The sequence below is a fragment of the Protobothrops mucrosquamatus genome, unplaced genomic scaffold (assembly GCF_001527695.2).
Source record: "Protobothrops mucrosquamatus isolate PMUCROS unplaced genomic scaffold, P.Mucros_1.0 scaffold4310, whole genome shotgun sequence".
NCBI lineage: Eukaryota > Metazoa > Chordata > Lepidosauria > Squamata > Viperidae > Protobothrops > Protobothrops mucrosquamatus.
Window position 1 is genome coordinate 366 of NW_015390224.1, and position 26,690 is coordinate 27,055.

Consider the following 26,690-nt stretch of genomic DNA (forward strand, 5'->3'; position numbering starts at 1 on the left):
AGGAGCTCTGCCAGTCAACAATCTGGTAAGGAATCTGGTAAGGAAATATTTCCGAACGGATGACATAACATGAGGGAGTTCAGCAACACAGCTGCACTTACAGCCGTTTGCAGCATCATATGATCATGTGACTGCATTTTGTGATGGTTTTGCTAAAAAACAGCACTTACTTCTGTTTTTGGCAAAACTGTGCCCATAGTGAACTATTGGTTTGCTTAAAAACTGCAGTGTTTGCTTAACTATAGCAGCCATTTTATGACTGCCACATTCACTTATGTGACCACCACAAAAAAGTTAATAAAATTGGGTCAGTCATATTTTTCAACTGTCACGACTTAACGGCTGCGATGGGCCGGCTCCATTACAGTTGTAAGTCGAGGACTATCTGTATCTTAGCGGTTTAGCAGGATAAAGAAGAAAAAGCATTACAAATCGATTTATATCCTATGACGCTGTTTCCCAGTCCTCAGAGCAGGGAACAGATTCAGCTGCAGGCTTTGCTGTACAGGTAGTCCTCAACTTACAATCACTCATTTAGTGACCATTCAATGATACAATGGCACTGAAAAAAGTTTTTCACACTTATGACTGTTGCAGCATCCCCATAGTTGTGTGATTAAAATTCAGATGCTTGGCAACTGATTCATATTTATGACGGTTGCAGTGTCCTGGGGTCATGTGATCCCCTTTTGCGATCTTCTGACAAGGAAATTCAATAGGGTAACCAGATTCACTTAACAACCATGTTACTAACTTAACAAATGCAGTGATTCACTTAACAACTGTGACAAGAAAGGTCATAAACTGCAACAAACTTCACTTAACAACTGTCTCACTTAGCAACAGAAATTTGGGGCTCAATTATTATTGTGTAGCACTTCTCTACTGTTCTGTTCTTCCCTTTCAAATCCTTTTTCTGTTCAGGCCAACAAACTGAAGACACGCACTCAGCACAACACTCTCAATCCTCTGTGGAACGAGGTTCTCATCTACAATGGGATAACCGCAGAGGACATGGCTCGGAAAACGCTGCGGTGAGATAAAACCCGCCCTTTGCTTCAGAACTCATGCCACAGCCCCATTGCCCTCCTGCACTCTCTTCCCTCAACACAATTCTCCATTCTTCCTTTCTGTTTCTGCCTCCCAGAATCACTGTCTGTGATGAGGATAAACTGACCCACAATGAATTCATCGGAGAGACTCGGGTGCCACTGAGACGCCTGCGCCCTGGCCAAAAGAGACACTTCAACCTGTGCTTAGAACAGCAACAACCGGTGAGAGCTAAGTCAAAGAAGGTTGTATAACCTGCGATGACTCGTTGATTATCTGCATTTGATTCATAGTAAGACTTAGACATTCAGAGACAACTTTAGTTACTTCTTTGCTGGTCACTTTGGCTGTCTGCTAATCCTCCCTCTTAAAGAGTCCTGCCTTTCTCTAAAACTTTGTGAGATTTCCCCCTGCCCCCTACCCACCCATCCCCAAACCCAAATCTCCTATTTTTACCTGTATTTCACAACTATTTCTACCTTTTCATCCTTTGGAATGACCGAATATTCCTAGTACAACAACGCAAAGACAAGAAGAAGCTTACACACAGCAATCTATGAGCCAATTTATTCCATAAATGAAGAGCTGTGCCTGGTCCCCAAAGTCAAAAACTGTTGGGTGAGAGAGATGATAAATTGGGATCTTTCTCTTTGGGGGACAAATCTCCTCAGCCCTTGCCAATGGCTAAGGAAAAATTGGCAAGTAACCCAAGAACACGTGCAGTTCCCTATCACAGCCAGATGTGTTGTCCTGCAAAACATCATTCCATATCAGAGCAGGGAAATCTGCATCATAGACTCAGTGCCACTCATAGAATTCAGATTAGAGGCAAATTAATAAAGGTTAATTTTTCCAGCACCACCAAGAGCCACTTATACAAAACATACATTGGTTCTAATGGGCCTATATTAGATTTGTTCACCAATTTGTCCTCTTCTCCCTCACTCCTCCATGGGGCCTTTACACTCCTTGACTTTGCTGGGGCCCTTGTTTAAAAGTTCGCTAAATTCTCTCCTATCACAACAGCTGGCATCCCCTTCTTCCATGACTGCCGCCCTGCGTGGAATCTCCTGCTATCTGAGAGAGGTGAGAGTTTTTCTCCCATCCTACTCCCGCCCCAAAGACGGCACCTGAAATTCCTCAGCAGAAGGTTAGGTCGTGGATGGACCACCTCCTCCCTGCCAAGGGCTGTTGCCCCATTGCAGGAACCTACCTGCTGAGTAGCAGGGCTGGACCAGACCCCAAACAGAGCCACCCCCTCTATTTCTTCCCCTTCCCCTTCCCCTTCCCTTGCCAACTTGCAAAGCAACAGCTCATCCATGCAAGCCACCTGAGCTTGTCATTTGCTCAAGAGTTCCTCCTAGGCTCTCCAATCACCCAAGTACCCAATGTGACTGGCCCTCCCCCAATTTCCCCTCTCCACCCCCTTCCCTAGCAGGCCCTCCCCCAACATGAAGTTAGGTTGAGGGCTGGAGGTGGCTGTCCCTGACAAGGCAATAGGCTAGCGAGAGGGTAGGAAGAGACTGTCTTTGTAGCAGGAATTGGCAAAAGGAAGCCCACAGTTGAGATAACATCCCAGGTCCAGTTTTCCAAATCTGATGCCTTCCAGCTGTGGGGGAACTACAGTTCCCAGCTAGCATCACTGTTGACACTGCTGGCTGGAATATTCCTTAGATGTACCTCCCACCTATTTTCATTCAGGAGTTCAAGGGGTGAATGCAGAATGCCCTTGTCCAGTTCCCTCCTCCCCTCCAAGGTCACCAGTGGGTGACCTTGGGGTCACCCACTGAGCTTCTATAGCTGTGGTGGAATCTGGGTCTCCCTGCTCTTAGTCCAAGACCTTAACCATACATCATCCTGGCATGTGGTTCAGAGCAGCTGGAAGATGCTAAGATGGGGAAGGCTGCCCTGGGCTCAAGGAATTCAAAAGCCCAAGGCTGAATGCAAGGCCTTCTAAACGTTTCACCTGGGTCTCAAAATGTCCAAGGCCTAACTGAGGCCTAGTTCACACAACCAGCTAAGCCCAGGGTCATCAAATTTTTCAAGCAGTAGACACTGCCAAAATTATTATTTTCAAAATGAAAAGAAACATAACAAATTAAATGTAATTATGGATAGAGTTTATGTTTTACCATTCTGCTCGCCTTGGAGGTCATGGTGTCTGCGGGACCCCTGCAGTAATCCATACAATGCTTTACTTGGTTTGTGTACTCAGTTGTGGTGCTTTATAAGCCATGGATTGATCATGACCTAGCACTTTATGCAAAGCTAGGCCATTGTGGCTTATTCAGCAAGGCATGGTTCAAAAAAAAAAAAAGGATGCATGAACCCAGTTGCAAAAGTTTGTTTGGGAAGGCCGGAGGGTGGGCATTTGACACAAAAGCATTCAATAGCCTTTCCTTTCCCCCACTGCATAGTTGGAACCCCCAGCTGGCTGGGCCCTGGAAGAAAGGGGTCGCATCCTGCTCGCCCTCACATACATCTCCGAACGTCATGGATTACTGGTGTCTATTCTCCGCTGCGCCCACTTAGCTGCTATGGATGTATGCGGCTACTCGGACCCTTATGTAAAAACGTGAGAAATGTGCACATACAAAGGGAAGAGAGGGGTTCTAATCCTTGGTTAAGATCAACCATACTTAAGGATGGTTGGGGGAGTGGGGAGAAGTCTAGAGTTTTGGGGAGGGAAGGAAAAGATGTAATTTAGTCCCTCCCGTGTCTACTAGGGACGTGAAAGCCTTAGGCTCAAGAGAGGCTCTTTTCTTTAGCCTCCAGTCGATCAAGAGACCATGTATAATGTTCCCATTTAGCAAAGCTTTTAGAGACTCTCCTGGAATTAATAATTCCTGGAATAACCCTGGAATTAATGTTCGGAAGATGTCCCATTTGCTGTAGTCATTTCACATTTTCTCTCAGTGCTTTGGATTTATGACTTCTTGCTGAGTTTTTATGGTGGTGCTTTAGCGCTTGCACAGGCTGATTGTTTTCCTGAGAAGGAGGACAACTGTCTTTATGTACAGGCTTAATCTCCCGTTCTCCCGTTCCCTCTTCTTCTCTCTTCTGGCAGCTACCTGAAGCCAGATGAAGAGAAAAAATCGAAGCATAAAACAACTGTGAAAAAGAAAACACTAAACCCGGAGTACAATGAGGTAAATGAAGGCGAGCCAAGGAAGGCATTACATGATTGGGGGAGTGAGGGGTGTGTGTGATCCTGTATATTCCTAACTTTTAATACTTATCTGCCCCATTGCAGGATTTTTTCTATGAGATTGAACAGTCAGATCTTGGTCATAAATCCTTGGAAATCACCGTTTGGGATTACGATATTGGGAAATCAAATGACTTCATTGGTGAGAAGACGGAAGAAGATCACCTAGTTTCAGGGAAGGGTTGTATAGCCTAGGTCCTAGGAGATGCTGGGTGTGTTAATCTGGATTGAAAGCCTGGGGCTTAATTCTACAAGGATATGAGGGGTCCTTGGTGCTCTCTTGAGCTTGGTTGTTTTCTTGCAGAAGTTTCATTACACAAAGTAGCCAATATCAGCAATGTTGCCTGATGATGTTGATGATGGGTAGCACTGATAATGTTACCTAGTTTGGGCAATGAAACGTCTGCAAGAAAATAACCAAGTTCAGAGAGCACCAAGGACCCCTCATTTCAACCCTGAGCTACAAATATTCTCCTTTATTGGTCTACAACGATAGCCAGGCATCTCTTGCCCATTCAGAAAATTCCCAGCATTCTTCTCAAGATGCTGAAGGGGAAGTCATAACAGTTACATTGGTAGTAAGACAGGAGAATGTCACAGAAAGGATGTCTTACAGTGGAGATTCTTGATGCTCTAAGCTTGGCTGTTTGCTTGCAGACAGTTCATTATCCAACTAGGTAACATCATCTGATTTCACCTGATGTTATCTAGTTGGGTAAAACATCATCTGATGATGTTACTTAGTTGGGTAATGACACATCTGCAAGCAAATAACCAAGCTCCTGGGTCATCAAGAACTCCACAACTCCACCTTGAGCTACAAATATTCTTTTCTACTGGATGTTTCCCTACCAATAGCAGGAGAGCCAATAGTTAACTAGAGACTGCATTTGCAGACTCACAAAATAAAAAAAAAAGAATATCCAGAATCTCTCAAGAGAATTTGAGGGTGAGATTTCCAAACTTCATAGCCTCCTCCATTGTATACAAACATCTTATTGCACGGGGTGGGATGGACTGCAGTATCCCTGAGATCCTGCCTGATGACAGGACTAGGAAAAGGTCAGCTCCACAGCCAGCAGCTTGGAAACTGCAAGTACTTCTTGTCTCATTGCAGGTGGGGTGACCCTGGGATTAGGGGCCAGTGGGGAGTGCCGGCAACACTGGCTCTCATGCCTCCAGACCTCCGACTGCCGCCTGGAACATTGGCACACCCTCACCAACGAGCTCCCAGAATCCTCCACCTTTGGCCCTTGAGGCCCCGGTGATCCCCACAGAACTGCACCCTTCTATTTTGCCTGCCTGCCAAAAACCAACTGGAGGGGCCCAGCACCCAGAGGCCCCTCTTTTGCACGAGGACGTTTGCACGTTTCAAAACTACTTGTCATGGAGGACCATTTATGCTATGCTCTAGGGAGGCACTTACTGTAGATGGAAGGCCATGCGTGGGGGATTCNTTTTTTTAATCTTTCAAAAGCAACAAACCAGTCAAAAGGATGAAGTAATTTCATTTTAAAAGTCCCCAATATTATTTTTTTTCTTATTTTCCACATGGGCTCTTGTTCCTCTTAACTTAGAAATGTCAGAAGCAATTACTGTAGTATTTCTGCACCATTAAAAAAAGGCATCTGCATTGATTTTCCATATGGCTCAGTTCTTCTAATTAAGTTGCTGTCTTCAGATGCATATTGGTTCATGCTATGCATCCTTTTGATTTCTGTGTAAAGCAATCCTCTTTCACCCCGTTCATCTTATTGTTTCTAAAAGAGGGTCAAAGAAACGAACATTGTCCTCTTTATTTGCTTTAAGTTCAGTGCTCTGCTTTTTCCTTCAATTTACAAGATATTCGAATCTGAAAAGATTCTGGGCAAGCTGAGAGTTGGGGAGAGGGAAACCAAAATGTCAAGTCTGAAAGGAGGGTAAAGATAGAACGTTAGAACAGCACATGGATGAATGCAGAATAAAGGACAGCAATTTGGGGGGAAATATAAGTCTACCAACATATTTGAAATTCATATGGCCTTTTCTTGCACCCCCTTTAAAGTGCTACCTCAGGCTTAACTGGTGCACCATTACAGATACTTCTCACTTTTATTTGTACCATGAATCTCCTTCCTATAAATCTTTTTTTGTTTTATAGCAAATAATTTGCATTAGTCTCTTTGAATTTCATTTTCGTAGTTTCAGGGCATTTTTCCACTGAGTTTTAATCCTATCATTCAGGAGAGTTAACTATCTTTTCCAGTTCTATAAGACTTGCAAGTTTATTAAGGATTTTATCACTTTATCATTGCCATTAATAAACATGGTTAGAATTGGCAGCATCATATCTCATGTCTGTGCTTTACAGGAGATTTTTGAAGTTTCCCAGCCCTGAATGCACCAAACAGTGGGAGCTCACACACGCTGAACACGTTTGCCAATCTAAACACAATAGGGGACCAATCACAGAATTCCCAAGTGCCATTAAAGTAGTAAACTGGGAAAAATAATTAAGATGAGTGTGAATCAGTCAAATTTGACATGCTTCTCAGGAGGCCTAGAGCCTCTTTTATTATGTTTTACTGTGTTCCTGATATTGTTCCAGCAAACTGGTTATTTTTCCCCCTTTTCTTTCTATGGATCTCCTGTCCTGACACCACAATTACACCCTGTGGTTTCTCAAAACAGTTCAGAGAACACCTGTCAATCTACCTTAATGGGCAATTCATCAGCCCACAGAATTAAGCTAGAAATGTTCTCATCCTCTGTATCAATCTTGAATAGGACTTGTGTTACTTAAAGCAAAGTTTTCTGTAACTTTGCTTCAGACAAACAGGGATTAGGCAGGTATTTTTTAACCAATCAAGTGGCAAGCCCACTATTTCCTTCTCCTTCTCCTAATGCGATTTCTACGATTCACTTACATTTCTGGACTATATACCATTCTTCTTAGAGCTTTTCTATAATTCTCCCTTTGTTCCTAAAATGTTCAGTAACTCCTCCAATGTCATTTTCTGTGCAGCCACATGGTTTTCTCAATATCTGCCACTTTTCTCTCTCTGGAATTGCTTGTAATTGTGCCTTTTTAGATGTTCCTAGTTTAGAATGTAAACATGGCTAGGTTGGCCATCATATGTTTACAGAACAGACTTGGGCCAGTCCTAACCTGGATTGGGGAAGGGGTTTGTTAAAGTTAGCAAGTGGGAGGTGCCTGACACACGTACAGAGTAGATTTTGCCTTCCTTTTAGCCTGAACAGACAACCAAGCGGAAATTAACGTTAAATGCAGAAATTTCCATTTAGCTTATTCTTATTTTAATCACTATGTGAGTGAGAGGGTGGGGGAGAATTACCATTTGAATTTTCTTCCAGAGGGACCAAAAATATCTTGGACCCCCTCAATTAAAACCACTCACTTCCTCTCTGAACAGCATAGCTGTTCACCAAGAGACAAGCAGTACTCAAGTGACAAACCTGTTTGCTTTGTAAGAGGTGAATCAACGCTGAAAGAGAGGTAGTGTCTTCCATCTGTGTTTATACACAATTGTTTCACAGCCAAGTAAAATGAGCTCTTTCTTTTCTCTTAAAGCTGATTCACCCATGCCTGAAAAATATTCTCTTCTTTCAAACTGATAAAGGATTTTTCTTTTATCCTTACAGTTTTTACTATAGGACTCTTTCTTACTGTATTCCCACCAGCACTAAAAAAAAATCTGTAGCAAAAACAATGAAGCACTGCAGCGAGCAGAACTTTTGGAGAAACCATCTGGTAAAATAACCTAAAAATGCAGTTACAAAAGAAGGGATGTTTTCAGCTCAGTTAAAACAGTCGCAAACATTTTGAAGATTAAACTGCACTTAAGTTGGGTGAGGAGCAGTGATAGATGTCAAATGTTTACATGTGCAGTAGAAAAACTCCTAGTTATTGCTCTCTCTCTCTTCCAGCCTGGACTATGTGTAGTCTGCAACTTACAACAATTCGGCCCAGAACATCTGTCACTAAGTGAAGTAGTTAGGCAATTTGTGCCTAATTTTACCTTTCTTGCTGCAGGCATTAAGCAAATCACCACGGTCATTAAGCGAATCACACAGTTGTTAAGCAAATCTGGCTTCCCTGTTGCTTGTCAGAAGCCAACCAGGAAAGTTACAAATAGTGGTCACGTGACTCTGGGACACTTTAACTGTCATAAACAACTGCCAGTTGCCAAGTGCTCAAATTCTGATCACGTGACTCTGGGGGCATTGTGACCGTTTTAAGTGCAAGGACCAATTGTAAAGTCATTTTTTTTTCAATGCCATTGTAACTTTTGAACGGTCACTAAACGAATGGTTGTAAGTCGAGGACCCACCTGTAGATTTGAAGCACTTTTTTTTTTTTAGAATCTTTTTTCTTTTGCAGCAAAAGAGAGATTTGCTCTACCTTGTCAACAGATGTTAATTATTTCAAGCAGATTTTTCTTTACCAGTGTGTAAATGATGGCATGTCACACAACAGGGTCAGGAAACATCTCACCAAACTGTTAGTAGCCCAAGGATTTCAGGGAAGGAAAGGAACATAAGAGTGTAGAAATCGCAACTGGATGCTTTTAATACAAAAACAAAATCCCTTTTATTGACTGTTTTGCATGTTTTCTCCTGAGTCTGTAAACAAAGAAATAAAACAAAATAAAATGGAGGGGCACCATCTCCCTCACACACAACCAAGAGGCCTGTGTCCTTTCAAATGACGTGCCTGCTTTGCCACTATCACTCAGGGATGTCGATGACCAGCTCGTCATCACCATCCAGGGGGTCTTCGCCACTTCCCTCCCCTGCATCACTGAACATCTGGTGAGGCACCGTGCTGAGGATTGTGGGGGGTGGCAGCTTGGGAGTCCCTCTGGGCGAAGGGAATGGCAATCCAACCACGACGGGGGAACAGTCCGAGTGGGAGGCTGGGGGCAGCGGGAGCTGCAGATGGGAAGAAGAGAGAAAAACTGAGAGGGATGTTGAATCCTGTGGCTTTTTTCTTCCTTTCTCCTCCTGCTCACTTCCTTTCACGGTCCCATAAGGACGCTTTGGTTCTTTGTCCAAATCCAACCGTTGGCATCTGTTAAGTGTGGTTTATGGCTTAAGCCAGGGATCCCCAGACTTGGACCTTTAAGATTTGTGGACTTCAACTCCCAGAATTCCCCAGCCAATCAAGCAGGAGATCTCATACTAGGGATCTCCAAGCATGGCCGGCTGGGGAAATCTAGGAATTGACGCCCACAAGTCTTAAAGGTGCCAAGTTTGGGGACCCTTGTCTTAAACATAGGTTTGAGTCATTCACAACCCACAAACCACATGAGATCCATCTTGTCCCTCAAGAGCATTCCAAGAATGTGCAGCACCAACAATTCTCCCACCATTTCCCAACAGCTATGGGCTTAAGGGGTAAAATGGGTGCTTTAGGGCCAAATGCCCCTGAAATCTTCCCCAAGGGGCAGAACAGTTGTGCTCCCTGCAATCTGAGTGACCATGTTACCACTACCAACACCTCTACAGCTCATGGCTTCACAACTGAGTTCCCTGCCTTACTTTAATCTATGGACCACTTAATGCGGGTTTAATATACCATATTACACAAACGTATCCTGGTATTTGTGAGCCCAGTCACGAAGATGCAAGGCACGGTAAAAAAATTCCATAAATCAATAAGATTCTTCTCTCACAATGTAATGCTGAACGTCTTAGAAACCCCTGAAACCCGACAACAGCTCCGTTTTCATCTAGAAACTTTTTATGACTGTAGCCCAAAGCACGAGAATCAAAAGCGAGTTTGGATGAGTGAATATCTGCTGTAGGTGTGTGCAGTATTATTCACAGAACATTTCATAGAAGCCTCAAGCCACGACAGCACAAGGGTTCAAAGTTAATTTGAAGTTTGAAGCATAGCTGCATAGCTTCTTTTATCATAGCTTATTCACCCCACTCAATCAGGGCAACTTCCCTAAGAACAAAAAAGTTTTTCAGTGTCTGTTTGTAAGCTGAAACACATCCATTCTTGCATATTCATGTCACCCCCACCCACCCAAATGTGAATGCGGTTGTGAATTTAATCCAGCGCTATAAATTCCACATCCAGCATGCCCCCTAAAGCAAGACTGCATATATAAACAGACAACCCTCGTCTCCATCCACCCCCACCACCTTCCTTGAGGTACCTTGAGCATGTGGGGCCTTGCTGGCCGCCGGGCAGAGCGAGTAGCGTTGCTTTCAGGCTGGGGGGGAACAGGTTCGGGCCCCAGTGCCAAGTAGTCAGAGGGGAAGGGAGCATAAGTGGGTGAATTCAGCTGGGTGGGAAAGGAATGGCAAGAGGGAAGAGATGGAATTAAAAAAAATCAAAATATGAATGATGAGCAGGTGATTCTCCCCAATTGGGGAGGGTTGTATTAAAACTGATCCAAACACATCTGGAGGATATCAAGCTAGGGAAGGCCAAGTGTTGTTCTTCACACCAGCAATGAACCAATCTACTGGCAGTCCAACTGGGCCCCTTCAGATGATTGACATTCTCATCACAGACAGCCAACATGGGTGTTGGTGAGGATGATGAGCACGGTAACATTTGGATGGTGCCAAGTTGGAAAAATCTAATGTAACCCATTTTTTTCCTCCTTCACAGCCCATCTGGATCCTTCCAGAGAATCCACAGTTCTCCCAATTTTCCACATTAGCCTTATATTTCTTATACAGTTTCTATATTCCTTATATAGTCACTCAAAGTTTTCTTTGTTTAGATTATTACACTAATTTTAAGTATTATATTTTCTCTTTTTAATGTAAGATGTTCCGCACTTGGAAAATAGATAGATAGATAGATAGATAGATAGATAGATAGATAGATAGATAGATAGATAGATAGATAGATAGATAGATAGATAGATAGATAGATAGATAGATAGATAGATAGATTGATTGATTGATTGATTGATTGATTGATTGATTAACTGGATGTATCAGTCAGCCAGCTTTTAAATATGACATAACTAAACTTAGCCACACTTAACCTAACAGAATTACATGGATTTGAAAGTAAAACAAAAATGTGAATACAACCAGTCACAATGACTGGGAAAATTACTGAGATGCGGGGTTATCAACCTGAATGTGTACTAGCAAAAAATAGGGAATATAAGAAGACATATTTCATGGCTTCAAAGACCCCTTTGGTGCATGGGCAAACTTTTAATTTAAAAGAGATGCCCTTGTATTCACCTAAGACCACTTAGGACAGACTTTCAATTGTACCAGGGAACTTAAATGCCCTTCTACATTTAGAGATTCTAATTTGGTTAAAGAAGGAGCTAACCTGAAATAGATCCTTGGAAGAGATCCAGGCCTAACTAAATATTAACATCCTAAGTCCATTAAATCCATTGTTGCACACATTTGACTAAGTGCAGAGAGTTAAGGAAAGCCCAAAGAGTTCCATTTTTTAAAATCTATTGCTTTAGGCCAGCATGAAACAAAACTATCAGTAAGGACCCTACACAGACAAATCATATTTTGGCCCAGTGTGTAAAAATATAATCAAATATTGGTCTTGATCTAACTCAGGCTGGCCTACAGTGGAAGAACTGCATTTGAGACACAGCAAGAAGTTTGGAAAATGTTTCTAAGAAATTTAGTATGGACTCTTTCTAAAGAAGCTAAGGAACTACATGGACTTAACTGGACATCATATAACAACTATGCTTTATGTACACTTGGGTGTAGCAGAGCTAAATGACATCCCTTTAGTGCAAAACAGTGTTTTTCAACTGTCAATTTAAGTTGTATGGACTTCAACTCCCAGAATTCCCCAGCCAGCATGCCAAGGTTGCCAAGGTTGAAAAACCAGGTAAAAGTAGGATTGAAACACTGCAATGTATCTCAGGGTCTTTTGTGTGAGAAAAATCATAATTGTGTCGTTCTTCCCATTTAAGCTTAGATGTCTCCCTGCAGCCTCCAGATGATCCGGGACAGCAGAAACATGAAATGCCCTCAGTCCAAAAAAGTTCAAAATTTAAATCTTTCCAATGCTTGGGAAGGGAACCAGGGATGCAGAAACAACTTACAGCTCTTCATTTAGGCATGCTTTTTTAAAAAAAAAAAAGCAGTTTATATCCAAATGTATTAGAATCATGTGCTGTGTTCTTCCAGGCATCCAATTACCATTGACTTAAGATAAATGGAGGCCTAATTTTTATGCCTATATTCAGCACTAAGCACTTGGAAATAATGAGGTGAAATGGAAGTGACATGGAAACCAAGCTAAGGAGGAAAACATGGGATGAAGCCAAAGCCTTGTGATACTAATATCAGTTGGGTTAGCACAGGCTAACCCAATTCCTGAGCCAGCATGGCTCAGCTTGGAAACCTCTCCCTTTCCCCTCAGCATGGCTGGCTCAGGAATTCTGGGAGTTGAAGTCCATGAGTCATAAAAGAGCCAAGGTTGCCTACCCCTGGGTTAGCAGGACAAGTAGAACTAGTAGAGTCCCAGCGCCTACAGTTGTAAAACATGCTAATCATGGTTGTGGGAAGTGGGCTTCTGGCTTAGAGTGCTATGTATGCTCAACCCACTTTGGGTTTTTTCCATTTCAATGATTTGTGCAAATCAAAACATGAGTTAATGAAATAACTAAGGGAAGGAAGCACACTGGGCAAACTCAAGCATTCAGTAAATCTTTTCTTGATATTAAGGTGCCCTTTGGGGGCGTATATTATGGAACAGAACTATTAGGCTTGTAGTGTTGGGGTTTGGGGTATTTAGCAACAGTCAGCAGTCCCACTCCAACACAACCATGCTGAGCATTGCACTTACAAAAAACTCCCTTTATTTCAAATGTGGTACCTTAGTCTAGGAAAACTGAGGAAAACAATAAGGGCTGAGAATTCTCTTTGCTGTCTGACTTGGTTTCTTGTACAGGCAGTCCTTGACTTATCATCTTTCGTTTAATGACCATTCAAAGTTACAACAGCACTGAAAAAAGTAACATGCCTGTTTTTCACACTTATGACTGTTGCAGCATCCCCACGGTCACGTGATTTACATTTAGATGCTTGACAACTGGTTCATATTTATGACGGGGTTATATGATCACCTTTTCTGACCTTCTGACAAGCAAAAGCAACAGGGAAGCCAGATTCACTTAACAACCGTGTTACTGACTTAACAACTGCAGTGATTCACTGAACAACTGTGGCAAGAAAGGTCATAAAATGGGGCAAAACCCGCTTAACAACTGTCTCGCTTAGCAACATAAATTTTGTAGTGCTTAGCAATGGGGCTCAATTTTGGTTGTAAGTTGAGGAGTATCTATAATAGATTACAACTTTCAACATTTCAAACTAGCAGAGTCAAGGCGAGAAGAGATCTGATCCAACACACTTGAAGGACATCAGGCTGGGGAACCATCAATCTCTGTTAAGTCTTTTCCCAGCTTCAGGGTCCACTTTGGACAACTATCTACTCAGCCTTATTACCCAGATGGACACAGAATTACTCACTGAGGCTAAGTAGGGCGATGATGTCCCTGAAGCTGGAAGCCCAAAACCAGATGTTGGCTGCAGAGAAAGACCTGAGGAGGATGGTGATGAGGCACTGCCAAGCTGGGGGCTTTGTTTTCTGTGAGCAGAAAGAGATGTCATGGATGAACAGCTGCCAAAAATGTGCTCCATAGAATCAGCCTGTCTTGTATACATGGGAACCACCCATTGTGCTAAAACAGGGGTGTCAAACTCGCAATGTCACGTGACGTGTCACGATGTATTGCGACTTTTTTTCCATTGCTGGCAATGGGGTGGGCGCGGTTTTGCTATGATGCATCCAGCCCGCAGGCCGGCAGTTTGACACCCCTGCGCTAAAAGGTATTTTTTCAATAAGACAGTGGGCAAAAAAGGCCCCTTGACTTGCAAAAGAGATCAACTCATGACTGTGCAAAGCCATGCACCTACTACGAGAAACATCTTCAAAAAAGGCAGGCACAGCCATACACCTGTGTATTAATGATTCAGCTGTGGAGGTGGTTGGTAGTATCACGTTTCTGGGTGTGCAGCAAACGAATAGGTTAGCTTGGCCACTCAACTATGAGACACTGGTGAAGCGGGCACAGCAGCGCCTGCATTTTCTGCGTCATATGAGAAGAACACATCTTCCTTCCCCTTTCCTTACCACTCTCTATAAAGGGGCAAATAAAAGCATCCTGTCATATTGCATTACTGTGTGGTTTGGAAGTATTACTGCTTCAGACAGGAAGGCAGTGCAGAGAGTGGTGAGGACGGCAGAAAAGACTATTGGTACTTCAGTTCCTTCTATCCAGGATATGGCGTATAAGCACTGCTTGACCAGGGTCTGCAGTATTGTCAGGGATGCTACACATCCTCTCCATGACCGGTTCTTTTTTCCGCTATGTATTCAAAATGGACTGCTTTTTTTCTCATAGAACGCCCAGAACGGAGTTCCGGCACCTTTTTTGAATGGAACCTTGTAGGGTAGGCAAGGCGGGTTGTATGACATGTGTGTGTTCCGGCACCTTTTTTTTTTTTTTTTTTTAGAAAAAAAGCACTGCATTTGTGTGTATGTATGTGTGTGTGTGCGCGCGTGTGTGTGTACACACACACATACATACACACATATACATATGTATACTGTGTGTGTGTGTATGTGTATGTATGTATGTATGGAATTTCATTTTAATGTGTGCCACTGTGTACACAGAAAAGTGACAATGAAGTGTACACAGAAAAGTGACAATCCTACCTATCTTATCGTTTCTAGCCCAGTTTTTCTCAATTTTGGCAACTTGAAGATGGGTGGACTTCAACTCCCAGGATTCCCCAGCCAGCTCTAGCCTGTAGGCCTAGTCTGAATCTCACAAGACCATCTACTTCACCCCACCACCACAACACTGCATAAAGAAAGTCACTCTGGACGTGTGTTGAAAATGTCTAAAAATTCTACCTCTTTTCTCTGCTGAAGAGAACAGCCCCTTTAAGCCTCAAATAGTCATTTATCTCTATCCTGAAGCCTATCACATACTCACCTTTTGAGGGATTGAGGCTCCGTCCCTTTCTGCATCTCTCCATCACTGTTATCTGAGGAGGCTGTTGCTTCCGAATCTGATTCCGGAAAAATAAAATCAGAAAAAGTCACTCCACCCACTTCTGCCAGAGATTATAGAGCTCATATAAGGGTGCCGTGTGCATTTGCATTGTTTCCCGGTGAGGTTGGTTAGGTGATCTGATCCAGGTTAGGCTCCCCAGCGATTTTCATGACTGAGAGAGAATCCCTCAAATTTTCTGGATTCAAGATCAAAATACAGGTAGTCCTTGACTTACGACCCACAAATGATGCCAGAATTACCACTCTTAAGCAAAGCAGTTGTTCAATGAGTTGTACCCAATTTTATGACTTTTGCCACAGTTGTTAAGAGAATCACTGCTGTTGTTAAATGGATCAGGTGGTTTTTAAGCAAATCCGGCTTTCCTTATTGACTTTGCTTGCTGGATGCCGGCTGGGAAGGTCGTAAATGGTGATCACACGACCTCAGGACACTACAACTATTGCAAATACATGCCAGATGCCAAGCAAATTATGATCAGGTGGCCACGGGGAATGCTGTGTCAGTTTTAAGAGCAAGGACTAATTGTAAGTCACGTTTTTCAGTGCTGTTGTAACTTTGAACGGTCACTAAATGAATGGTTGTAAGTCGAGGACTAACTGTACTGCATTGACTCCCTTTTCAGACACTAAATATAGCTTCCTTTGCATAGAAATCCATCTTTTCTTAGCTTGGCTCTGCAAACTATCCAGAATAACAGAATAACAGAGTTGGAAGGGACCTTGGAGGTCTTCTAGTCCAACCCCCTGCTCAGGCAGGAAACCCTATACCATTTCAGACAAATTATTGTCCAATCTTTTCTTTAAAACTTCCAGTGTTGGAGCATTCACAACTTCTGGAGGCAGGTTGTTCCACTGATTAATTGTTTTAACCGTCAGGAAATTTCTTCTTAGTTCTAGGTTGCTTCTCTCCTTGATTAGTTTCCATCAGTTGCTTCTTGCCCTGCCCTCAAGTGCTTTGGAGAAGAGCTTGACTCCCTCTTCTTTGTGGCAACCCCTGAGATATTGGAACACTGCTATCCTATCACCCCTAATCCTTCTCTTTATTGTATTAAACATACCCAATTCCAGCAACCATTCTTCATATGTTTTATCCTTCAGCCCCCTAATCATCTTTGTTGCTCCTCTCTGCACTCTTTCTAGAGTCTCAACATCTTTTTTACATTGTAGTAACCAAAACTGGATGCAGTATTCCAAGTGTGGCCTTACCAAGGCATTGTAAAGTGGTATTAACATTTCACGTGAAGCAAACACTTATCAACCATATTTACTGAACTATACACCTCCCTAAGGTAAACCGTGATACTGCCTGAATTCTCAGGTACCAAAATCTGCATTTATTTACACTTCCAATCTGCATAATTCTGAACAGTCAAACTGTGTTTTGGAACAAGTCACTCATCCAATTTATTTATATCTCACTTTTTGCCAGCAGCTTGCTAACTGAGGTTATCAGAGATACCACAACAGACCCATTTGCAACAAAATGAAGACTTCTCCAAAACAACTTCAACATTCAATTTCTAACCATTCATCTTTACAGAGACAGCTTTCAAATAAAGAATGTCATGGGTCATTTATCCAATCTAGTCAAAATCACCAATGGGACTGAGCAGCAAAAAAAAAAAGTAGATAAATTAGTATAATAGGGAGGCTTCACTGGGCAGCTAAAAACTCCCCCGGCGATTGGATATTAAAATAAAAAGCCAATGTCAGCCAAATATAAAATATAATAGAGAAATAAAAGTGCTTAAGAATAACATTTCCTGGAGGAATCAAATATTAACAAGTAATCAGCAGCTGGATCCTCAAGGAATATAGCCATTAAATTTTAATTTTTACAAGGACCAATATAAAAAGACGCTCTGTGCAGAAGAACTGGAAAAGAGGGACCACTCACACTAGCTCAAAGGAGGGGAAAACAAGCAAGAAAGATTAACAACAGAGTGGTTTGTGTATCTGTACATAAATAAATTTCCTTCTCCATGAAGAGAGATAGCAGCTTCCATGTACTCTCCTACGCTAGAATTTATTTTTCCTAGTTAATAGGGCTAGTAATTTTGGAAGTTGTAGTCCAGGGTTTCTCAGCCTTAACAACTTTAAGAGGAGTGGACTTCAACTCCCAGAATTGAATGTTGAGAAACACTGTTGTAGTCCATACTTTAGGGAAGGGATCAGGTTAGAGAAAGCTCAGGATTAAACCACAACCATGGATAACTATTTGTATGCTTGCTTACACAGGTGGTCCTCATTTAATGACCACTTGTTCAGCAACCATTCAAAACATACAACCACACGACATACAATACTTATGACTGGTCCTTGTATTTACAACCGCTGCATTCACAACTACAATATTGCAGCATCCCCAGTCACATGAGCATGATTTGCAGCCTTCTCTGCCAGCTTCTCACAATCAAAGTCAATGCAGAAGCCAGCAGGAGGTGAGGTCTCTTCACATGAGGTCCTCGTTTAACAACCTGTATAGTCTTCACATAATGACAGCAACCAGGACTGCTAAAACTGCCATCACTAAGCAGCACAGTCATGGGGTTTTTTGATTTAGGACTATGTCACTTAACGACTGAGTTTCTGAACACAGTTGGTGTTGTTAAGCGAGGACTACCTATATACACTTGCACTATTTTTAAAAACAGAACTGTTTGTTGAGCCAACGAGTCTAGTACACCTTGAGGCAATTTTTAAATGCCAAGCAGACATAATAGCTGTGCAGGCAGACCGCAACTCACAACAGTTCATTTAGTGACTGTTCAAAGTTACAACACTGAAAAAAGTGACATGACCATTTTTCACACTTACGACCACTGTAGCATCCCCATGATCACGTGATCAAAATTGAGACATTTGGCAACTGAGTCATATTTATAATAGTTGCAGTGTCCTGGGGTCACGCGATCACCTTTTGCTTCCTTCTGACAAGCGAAGTCAATGAGGAAGCCAGATTCACTTAACAACTATGTCAAGAAAGTCATAAAATAGGGCAACACTCACTTAACAATTGTCTCGCTTAGCAACAGAAATTTTGGGCGCAATTGTGGTCGTTGAGGACTAACTGGTATTCAAGGATATTTTCTACATTATTTAACTATTAACCAATACCATCTTAGGCCAGAATCGGAAAATCTACCCCTGTGGATTGCCCTGGTTTGATTCCATAATATCTATTAGCAGGTAAAATGTGCCTTGGTACTTTCTGTGAAATATGGACCACATTTATGTTTAAAGGACAGCAACAACTGATTGTAAGAATGTCAGATTCAGTTAAGATTTATTTATTTGATGTGAAATATTTTATCCTGCCATGTCATTGTTTTATTCTCTTCCTACCTGAATAGGTGAAGTTATATCCACAACAGCCAGATTAATATTATTAAGCCCCTATATAAAGAAAGTGGGGGGAAATCCCCCCCTTTCTCCCAGAGCCATCAAACGGAGGTTGTGAGCCTCACTTTACCTGAGGAATCTTCATCCACGTTCTCATACTGGAGCAGGCGATCAAGCAGGAAACTAGAAGGAGGAAACAGGTAGGAAAAAGCAATGACCCAATCTGATGCTTAATTGTTAGGAAGAAACCGAGGCCTTAAGCTGGCTCCAAAGATCTGCCATTATCCTGGGCCATCCTCTATTCCAGGACAGGAATCCAGAATTGAGCTGCAATTATTTCTTGGGAAGAAAAAGACCTCTGTGCATACAGGTAGTCCTCGACTTACAACAGTTCATTTAATGACCATTCGAAGTTATAACGGCACTGAAAAATGTGACTTATGACCCTTTTGGGCACCAGGGACCGGTTACATGGAGAGAGCTTTTTCCATGGGTCAGAAGGGGCATGGTTTTGTGTGCTGCCTGCATTCTGTGGATGGGGCTTTCCTTATTTGTGCATACCGGTTGCTGGCATACTGCGGCCCAGTACTAGTCCACAGACCAGGGGTTGGGGACGCCTGCTGTAATGGACCAATCTGGCTGCAGGCCCTTTGCTTGCTACTAAGACCGTACAGTCTCCATTGCAAATATTAACAGGTTTGATCTTACTTGGTTTCCAAGCCCAGACTAGGTAGCTGCATATATCTCAAAGACACATTGTCACTTCAACTGGGATTTTGTTGCTTCATTTTGTGTGTTTAAGCCTGTTTTGACTCCCAGTAGCTACCTGGACCATTCCATGCAGGGGGTTTTTGGCAGCATCTTTCAGACATGGTTTGCCACTGCCACTTGAGTGACTGGTCCAAGGTCACCCAGCTGACTTTGTGTCCTAAAGCAGGACTAGAACTCCTAGCCTTCCAGTTTCTAGTCTAGTGGCTTTAACTACTACACCAAGGCAGTGGTGGGATTTAAATATGTGAACAACCGGTTCTGTGTGGATGCCACTTCCGGAAGTCCATTCTGGGTCTGGGCAACAAAAAATTAGCTACCGGTTCTGCCGAAGTGGTGCGAACCGGCTGAATCCCACCACTGCACCAAGGGTGTCCAATCTTGGCAACTTTAAGACCTGTTGCTGGCTGGGGAATTCTGGGAGTTGAAATCCATGGGTCTTGAAGTGGCCAAGGTTGGACACCCCTGTACTGCACCAACTACTTCTACCTCTGACTCAAATTATTAAGCTGCCACCCAGCCATCAAAGACTTCAGATGTAAGTGGGAAAGAGTGTTAATTCTGTCTTTCCATCTCCACATTCTGATTCTGATTGATCTCTTGGCAATTTGGTTTGCCTCATTTCACACACCTTCTATCCTTCCTTATCAGATCAGCTTACCTTTTATCCCGTGAAACTTTCAAGAGTTTTCTTTGTGCTTTTCTCAGCTCTTCTTGGAAACATTCCTGTTCCTGAGAATTGATTTAAAAAGGCTAAGTGTGAGCAAGGAAATACTGTAGTTTATTAAATAAATATCCAGACCATTTTACGTATCCTAAGAGGAATAACAATATGTACGTATTTTAAAATGAGACATTATTAAAATCTGATCCCATTACAGGCTTAAAATTTAAATCTAATTTCTAAACCAGGGGTCTTCAAACTTGGCCCTTTTATGACTTGTGGACTTCAACTCCCAGAATTCCTCAGCCAGGCACGCTGGCTGAGGAATTCTGAGAGTTGAAGTCCACAAGTCATAAAAGGGCCAAGTTTGAAGACCCCTGATCTAAAAAATGCCATTAAAATATCTGAATCTTTGTAACATAACACTTTAAAATGTTTAAGAAAATAGAGTAGGACCTTTAACACATCTTGTCAGACTTCTAATAAATAGAAGCATAACATAATTAATGTCAGGCAGAATCTACTACAGATAGTTCTCAACTTACAACCATATGTTTAATGATCATTCAAAAAAGTGAAAAAACAGACTGATGACTGTTTTTCACATTTACAACTGTTGCAGCAACCCCCTGGTCACGTGATCAAAATTCAGATACATGGCAACTGGCTCATATTCACGACGGTCGCAGTGTCCCAGGGTCACGTGATCCCCTTTTGTGACGTTCTGACAAGCCGAGTCAATGGGGAAGCCAGATTCACTTAACAACCTTGTTACTTACATAACAGCTGCATAGGATTCACTCAACAACTGTGCCAAGCAAGGACCTAAAATGAGGCAAAGCACATTTAACAACTGTCTTGCTTAGCAACAGAAATTTTGGGCCCAGTTGTGATTGTTGAGTCAAGGACTACCTGTATTCCTTTCAACCTTGCTGCCTTAACTGCAAAAAGTAGCAACTCACTGGGTCACAAAATAGATGGTACCTTGTAGGAGAAAATTCATCATTCCCTCATATCAAGTAATGGGGATCAATAAATGTTTAACATACAACCAGCATTTCAATATCTTTTATTTCACTTTTCCACATACATCTGGGATCTGAAAAGATTAAGCGAGTGCCAGGTGTCACCCCAGACAGTGGCCACCCCTGGTTCATTTTACCTCTTTGGGGGTTGATCCTCCCCCTCCATAAAAATCATGCAAATAGGCACAGCAAAAATTGCAGCTTTTCTGAGCCACCACATAGCAGCAAATTGCTCCCCCCACACACACACACCATCAGAACTGATGAAACTTCTTGGATGGGAAGTGAAACATTTTCTTCTTCCTCCTCCTCAAAGAAAAAATAGTCCAGTTGCCTTCTGGTGAAAAAAGCACCTTTGAGGCTACTTGTTTAAGTTTCAGTTCTTGGTTAGATTTTGTATTGCTGTATTGGCTCCCTTGTTCATTACAGGTAGTCCTCAACTTACGACCATAATGGAGCCTGCCCATTATGGTTGTGAGTCATAATGTGGGTCATCCATGTGACCAGCTTGTTTTTGTGACCTTTTTTGCAGCAAGTGTTAAGCAAATCCATTGTTTGTTATAGGCCATTTTTTGCCAAAAACTGGAAGTAAATGGCGGTCTGGGCAAAAATATAAAAAAACATGGTCATATAACCACAGATGCTGCAAATGGTCATAAATGTGGGCCAACTGCCCGACATGCTCTCATGTGACAACCCCCAACAAACTACAATCAGTGTATAAGTAGCTCTGGGAACACCTGTCATAACTTCAGTCACTAAGCAACCACTCATAAATTGAGGACTATCTACATCAATATAATTATTCATGTTAGCTTTTTACAGTATTGTTTTGTGAATTATTCCCCTATAGGCAGAATTCTGTTTTAAGAAAATAGCTCTTTAATGTAATAATATTAACTGAATTAAATGGAGATAAATTCTCCCCAAATTGGGGGGGCCTTGGGGGGCAGCTAATCCCAGCAACCTGCAAGACAGATTAGTATTATCATCCCTTTTATACTACTGCTAATTGCACTAAGTTGTTGGCTTAATTTTGCCTTAGCATATTATGTGAACCCAATCATAGTGGTTTGGAAAGCAGGGTCTATGACCCAAATGGGCATCCTGTGGGACTAACCCTCTCCTCAAATTCTGTAACCTGTTAGTTCAGTGTTTCTCAACTTTAGCAACTTTTAAGGTGTGACTATAACACAATTGCTGGGTTCACCTAACAAGTGACACCTGAACAAACAGTACTAGTTTACCAGGATGATCAGCAAAGTAGTCACAAAATGTAGATGTGTATATTACACGCTGGCCTGTAAAAACTAAAGTTAGTTGGATCTGACTAATTGCTGAATGGGTGACCACTAAGGCTGTATGGAGAGAGATAACTCCAAAACACATCCCAGAATAAGGCAAGGGCAAATTATTTCTGAGCTGCTCCCAACAAAACAACTTAGGTCAGTTAGAACCTGAGCTTCTGGAGCAGTGCTTCTCAACCTGGGGAATTCTGGGAATTGAAGTTCACATATCCTTAAGTTGCCATGGTTGAGAAACGCCAAACCCTATATTCACCATTAAACATGTCATGCACCACTGCCTTCTTATGGACCACATGGGCGAAATAATAATCTTTTTATAACATCCACCGTCCTAGAAGGTCTTGTCTCTCTGATCACCCTCATCTTACCTGTAATCACACCTAAATTTATTCAACATCCACACGTACTGCCTTCCCGCCTCAAATGACAGGATCTCTTTAAATGTTTTGGAGGCATGCGGTCACTATGATTTTTATCATTTATTCTTTCTTGTAAAACTCCCCTTATTAGTCTCGCCCCCACCATGCCAAGGTCTTCTTAAATTATTTGCTCCTCCAACCCACCCCCTTTCTTTCTGCCTGCACCAATTCCCCCTCCTCCCCCGAAATTCCCTGCCGCTTACATAAATCAGGAATTTGAGCCTCCTCTTCAAGGCTCTATAACGCCTCTTGTAGCCCCCACCGCCCGGATCGGGCTCTCCTGCTCCGTTCATGCCCGGCTGGGGAAGTAACGTGGGACAGGAACCGCGATACAAAGCTGGAGTGGAAAAACTACATTTCCCGGCATGCTTCGGAAAGCGGGCACGTGGAGAGCTCGGAACTACATCTCCCAATATGCATTGTGAGGAAAAGAACTAACGGGTCGTGGTGAAGCTTTTCTTAATGTTCAGCGTTCTTACTTTATTTTCTATCCTACCCACGTTTGTTAAGAAACAGCAGTAGAACTGAGTTTAGCCTGGTAAAATCTCTTTCCTGTCTCGCTTTGGTTATGGATGAACGCATTTTCTGCACTATTTTGCCCCATCTCTTTGCTTCCCTTATTGCTTTCAGTGATTTACTGTAATCTTTGGGCACGTTTAGAAATGTTATTGGCCAACCATGCATTCCTACGAATGGAAATTTGGAGATACAGTCAAGGTAATACAAAGCCAGGCTAGAAGAAAACTACAGAACAGATCCCCCATCAAGTTCACTTTTGCCCCCAGGTTGGGTAGATTAGCCCCAAAAGTTATGCTATTGGTCCCAACTCAAAAGGAATTGACGTCCACTTTGTTTGCTGTGTGATCATTTGTTTTACATTTTTGCAGGTCAGCCGAATCAAACTAGGCAGGCACCATGAAATAAAAAAACACAATAATGCAGTAATAAATCACATTATTTAAAAAAAAAACCTCACAATGCTAACAAATCAGGTAGAAACTATTCAGTAATTTATTATTATTTACTGTATGATAACATGACAGAAGTAAACATATATACAGCCCTTGTTATTAAAAGAAAACTTCTATGGGGTTATGGCAGTGGCCTCATAACTGGATATCCAATTCAACTATCCAGGCAATCGCCTCTGGCATTGCTTCATGCAGTTCTTCTAGGGAATCAGAGAACATACGTGGTAGGCAATCTTGCACAATATATTTAATAGTTGGGATATCAGCACCATGATTGCAACAAAGGGAATCTTTCCATCCCCACTGATACAGGGCAGAGGCACTTCTTCCAGTGTCACATCTAATTCTGTCCAATTTCGACCAGACAAACGAGGTCAAAACTAGGTGGTTTGGTAGAGGGATCACTAACGGTCAGGCCACAAGAAGGTATCTTGGAACATTCCTCTCTATAGGCATTCTCAGAGTTAAACTGGGTAAATGTTAACTGAATAGCTGTTTTCCAAGCTGGCCTTTGGGATATCAATCTTATGATGGGCTGTGCATTGTTCTGGTGAATAGAGAGGGCCTTATTTTTCAGCATCCTTGACCATAGCCGAATGGGAACTTGTTGTCTTCAATGTGGAGTGGTATGATGTTGCTGAGTACTGGTAACCAATGCATAAAAGTGGGATGTAACATGCCAGAGATTATATGCATTGTCTGGAAGAGTTGGACATCAACCATTTGGAGGCACCATTTTTTGAAGTACTCATCCAGCTTCTGAAAATCTTGAGAGAGGATTCCTCTGCATCACTGAAGTTGTTTTTTTGGGACTGTGAGATTGATATCATTGGCATAAATAAATTTCGGAGAAACAGTTTCAGGCAGGTCATGGATGTACAAGTTAAAAAGAGCGGGATAGCATTGATTCTTGTGGTAGTTCATTATTCAACTTATCTGCATCTATTGTATTCTGTAAAAACTTGAAATAACCTGTTATTTAACATGATAGCATGTTGTCAATCAAGGTAACAGTGTTACAAGGTATAACTGATTAGTTTGAGGAGAAGTCCTTCTCTCCAGACACTATCATAGGCCGCTGAGAGGTCAAGAAAAACAGACATTTTTCATTTTCCTTTGGAATCCATTCTCCAGATAGGAAATTAATGAAGCACTTGATTGCTACAATGACGTTTGGGGTAAAATCCAGCTCATTCTACTTGGATTACAGATTCTATTGTGGTTTATCAAGTAATAAACCACGGAAATAAATGAAAGCTCAGCCAATCACCTCTTTCTTTTCTTTAACTTCAATTTTTATTTGCAGAAACGATTGCGCAAGGGGGCGAGCTTCAGAAAGACTCAGCAAGCAGGAGGACTCTGCAGCGTTTCCCAGAGGAAAAACTACACTTCCCAAGAAGTCATTGGCTCATAGATGATTTCCCATGAGGCCGTGGGGTAAAGAGCTCGGTCATGCGCGTTCCGTTTGTTGCCTTTGCTGGCTACGCCTCTTTACGCATGGTTGGGACTACAATTGCTATGAGACGTTGCAGAGGGAAGGGCTACGTTGGCTCGGAGGTGCCATTTGGCGGGAAAGGATGGCAGGAGGCGCTACTGGGCAGCCGCAAAAGATGCGGGATTTTGTCTCCACGCTTTTCCAGGGAAGCCCTGATCTCAGGTGCGGCTCAGACTCCGGGTGGTCCTTGGGGCAAAGGGAGGGAGGGAACTGAAGCGTGCTTAGCCGAGATTGATGGCTCCTTTGCAGAATGCAATACCTCCAGAATCTTTTGCCCCTGCAAGCTAGTCCGCAATCCCATCCTTGCCGGCTGAGAATTATGGGTGGTGTAGCGTCCCGTATGGCTGGAGGATGCCGAGTGGCAGAAGCAGAAGTAGTGGTTGGAGCTCAGGACGATTTTTCAGGTCTTGACTCCATCATCATAGTTGGTCTAGTAATTAAGGCATCAGGCTAGAAAGCAGGAGCTGCTGAGTTCAAATTCTACCTTAGGCATGAAGGCCAGCTGGGTGACTTTGAGCGGGTCACTTTTTCTCTCCCCAACCCACCTCACAGGGTTGTTGGGAAAATGGGAGGAGGAACTTGTGTTGGATATATTTGCCACCTTGAGCTATTTGCAAAAATAATAAAAGTGTCAGAAGTAAGTCTTCATCCTGGTTCATCCAAGCCGGGAATAAATAAGCAACATGGCGACTGCTTTGGGAAGATGGTTACAGTTTATTGAAGAAGCAGAAAGATGGTTCTTGCAGGAAAGAGCAGAGGAGAGAAGGGCTGAGCACATGGGCAGTAGGTTTTTATACCCTCTCTAGCCTTTTGTTTGGAAGTTTCCTGTTCCTGTGGCATGAACTTTGAGGCTATTTCCTGTGTCGCGTATTCTGACCTGAGCCTAGGTGTGCCTCTCTGGTATACTTGATGGTAATGGGTTAGTCCTATTATGTCCCCAAAATCATATCCTGCTTCCCTGGGGCTGGACTAATGACTTAGAGCAGCGGTTCTCAACCTGTGGGTCGCGACCCTTTTGGGGGTCGAACGACCCTTTCACAGGGGTCGCCTAAGACCATCGGAAAACACATATTTCTGATGGTCTTAGGAACCGAGACACCGCTCCACATCCGTCTCCGCATGGCCTCCTCCGCCATTTGCAGAGAGAGAGACAGGCACTTTCGTTTCCCTTCTCTCTCTCAGGCGGACTTACCTCCTGCAGGGCTCCTGATTGGCCCTGCGCCCGGGTGCCCCACCCCCTGGGAGAAGCGCAGCCAGGGCCTCGTGGCCTTGGAGCCGCCTGGGGAAGCCCCAGGATCCCTGCTGGGAGCGGCCTGCTGGAGGCTCCGCTG

The 26,690-nt window shown here is 42.8% G+C and overlaps 2 protein-coding genes across 2 annotated transcripts; one reads left to right on the forward strand and one right to left on the reverse strand.

Moving 5' to 3' along the window:
- Positions 1 to 924: 924 nt before the first annotated feature.
- LOC107298824 (double C2-like domain-containing protein alpha) lies at positions 925 to 5,515 on the forward strand (the record flags this gene model as incomplete). The annotated part of the gene is made up of 7 exons (XM_015828189.1): positions 925 to 1,034; positions 1,148 to 1,274; positions 2,077 to 2,136; positions 3,468 to 3,625; positions 4,118 to 4,199; positions 4,304 to 4,400; positions 5,376 to 5,515. Coding segments are annotated over 7 exons (774 nt in total), but the record flags the coding sequence as incomplete, so codon positions are not given.
- Positions 5,516 to 8,909: 3,394 nt separating this feature from the next.
- Positions 8,910 to 23,212, reverse strand: LOC107298825 (INO80 complex subunit E-like). The gene is made up of 7 exons (XM_015828190.1): positions 23,097 to 23,212; positions 20,140 to 20,210; positions 18,841 to 18,893; positions 15,289 to 15,364; positions 13,754 to 13,871; positions 10,426 to 10,554; positions 8,910 to 9,190 (listed from the first exon to the last, which is right to left on the reverse strand). The coding sequence occupies exons 1-7, from the start codon at positions 23,184 to 23,186 to the stop codon at positions 8,987 to 8,989; spliced, it is 741 nt and encodes a 246-aa protein (XP_015683676.1). The 5' UTR covers positions 23,187 to 23,212; the 3' UTR covers positions 8,910 to 8,986.
- Between the last annotated feature and the right edge of the window lie 3,478 nt (positions 23,213 to 26,690).

Coding starts and splice junctions, on each gene's coding strand:
- LOC107298825 (XM_015828190.1), bottom strand. CDS start 23,186: ATGAACGGAGCAGGAGAGCCCGATCCGGGCGGTGGGGGCTACAAGAGG. Junction 15,365..18,840: donor CGTGGATGAAGATTCCTCAG/GTAAAGTGAGGC, acceptor TTCCGGAATCAG/ATTCGGAAGCAACAGCCTCC. Junction 13,872..15,288: donor GAGCCTCAATCCCTCAAAAG/GTGAGTATGTGA, acceptor TTCTGCTCACAG/AAAACAAAGCCCCCAGCTTG.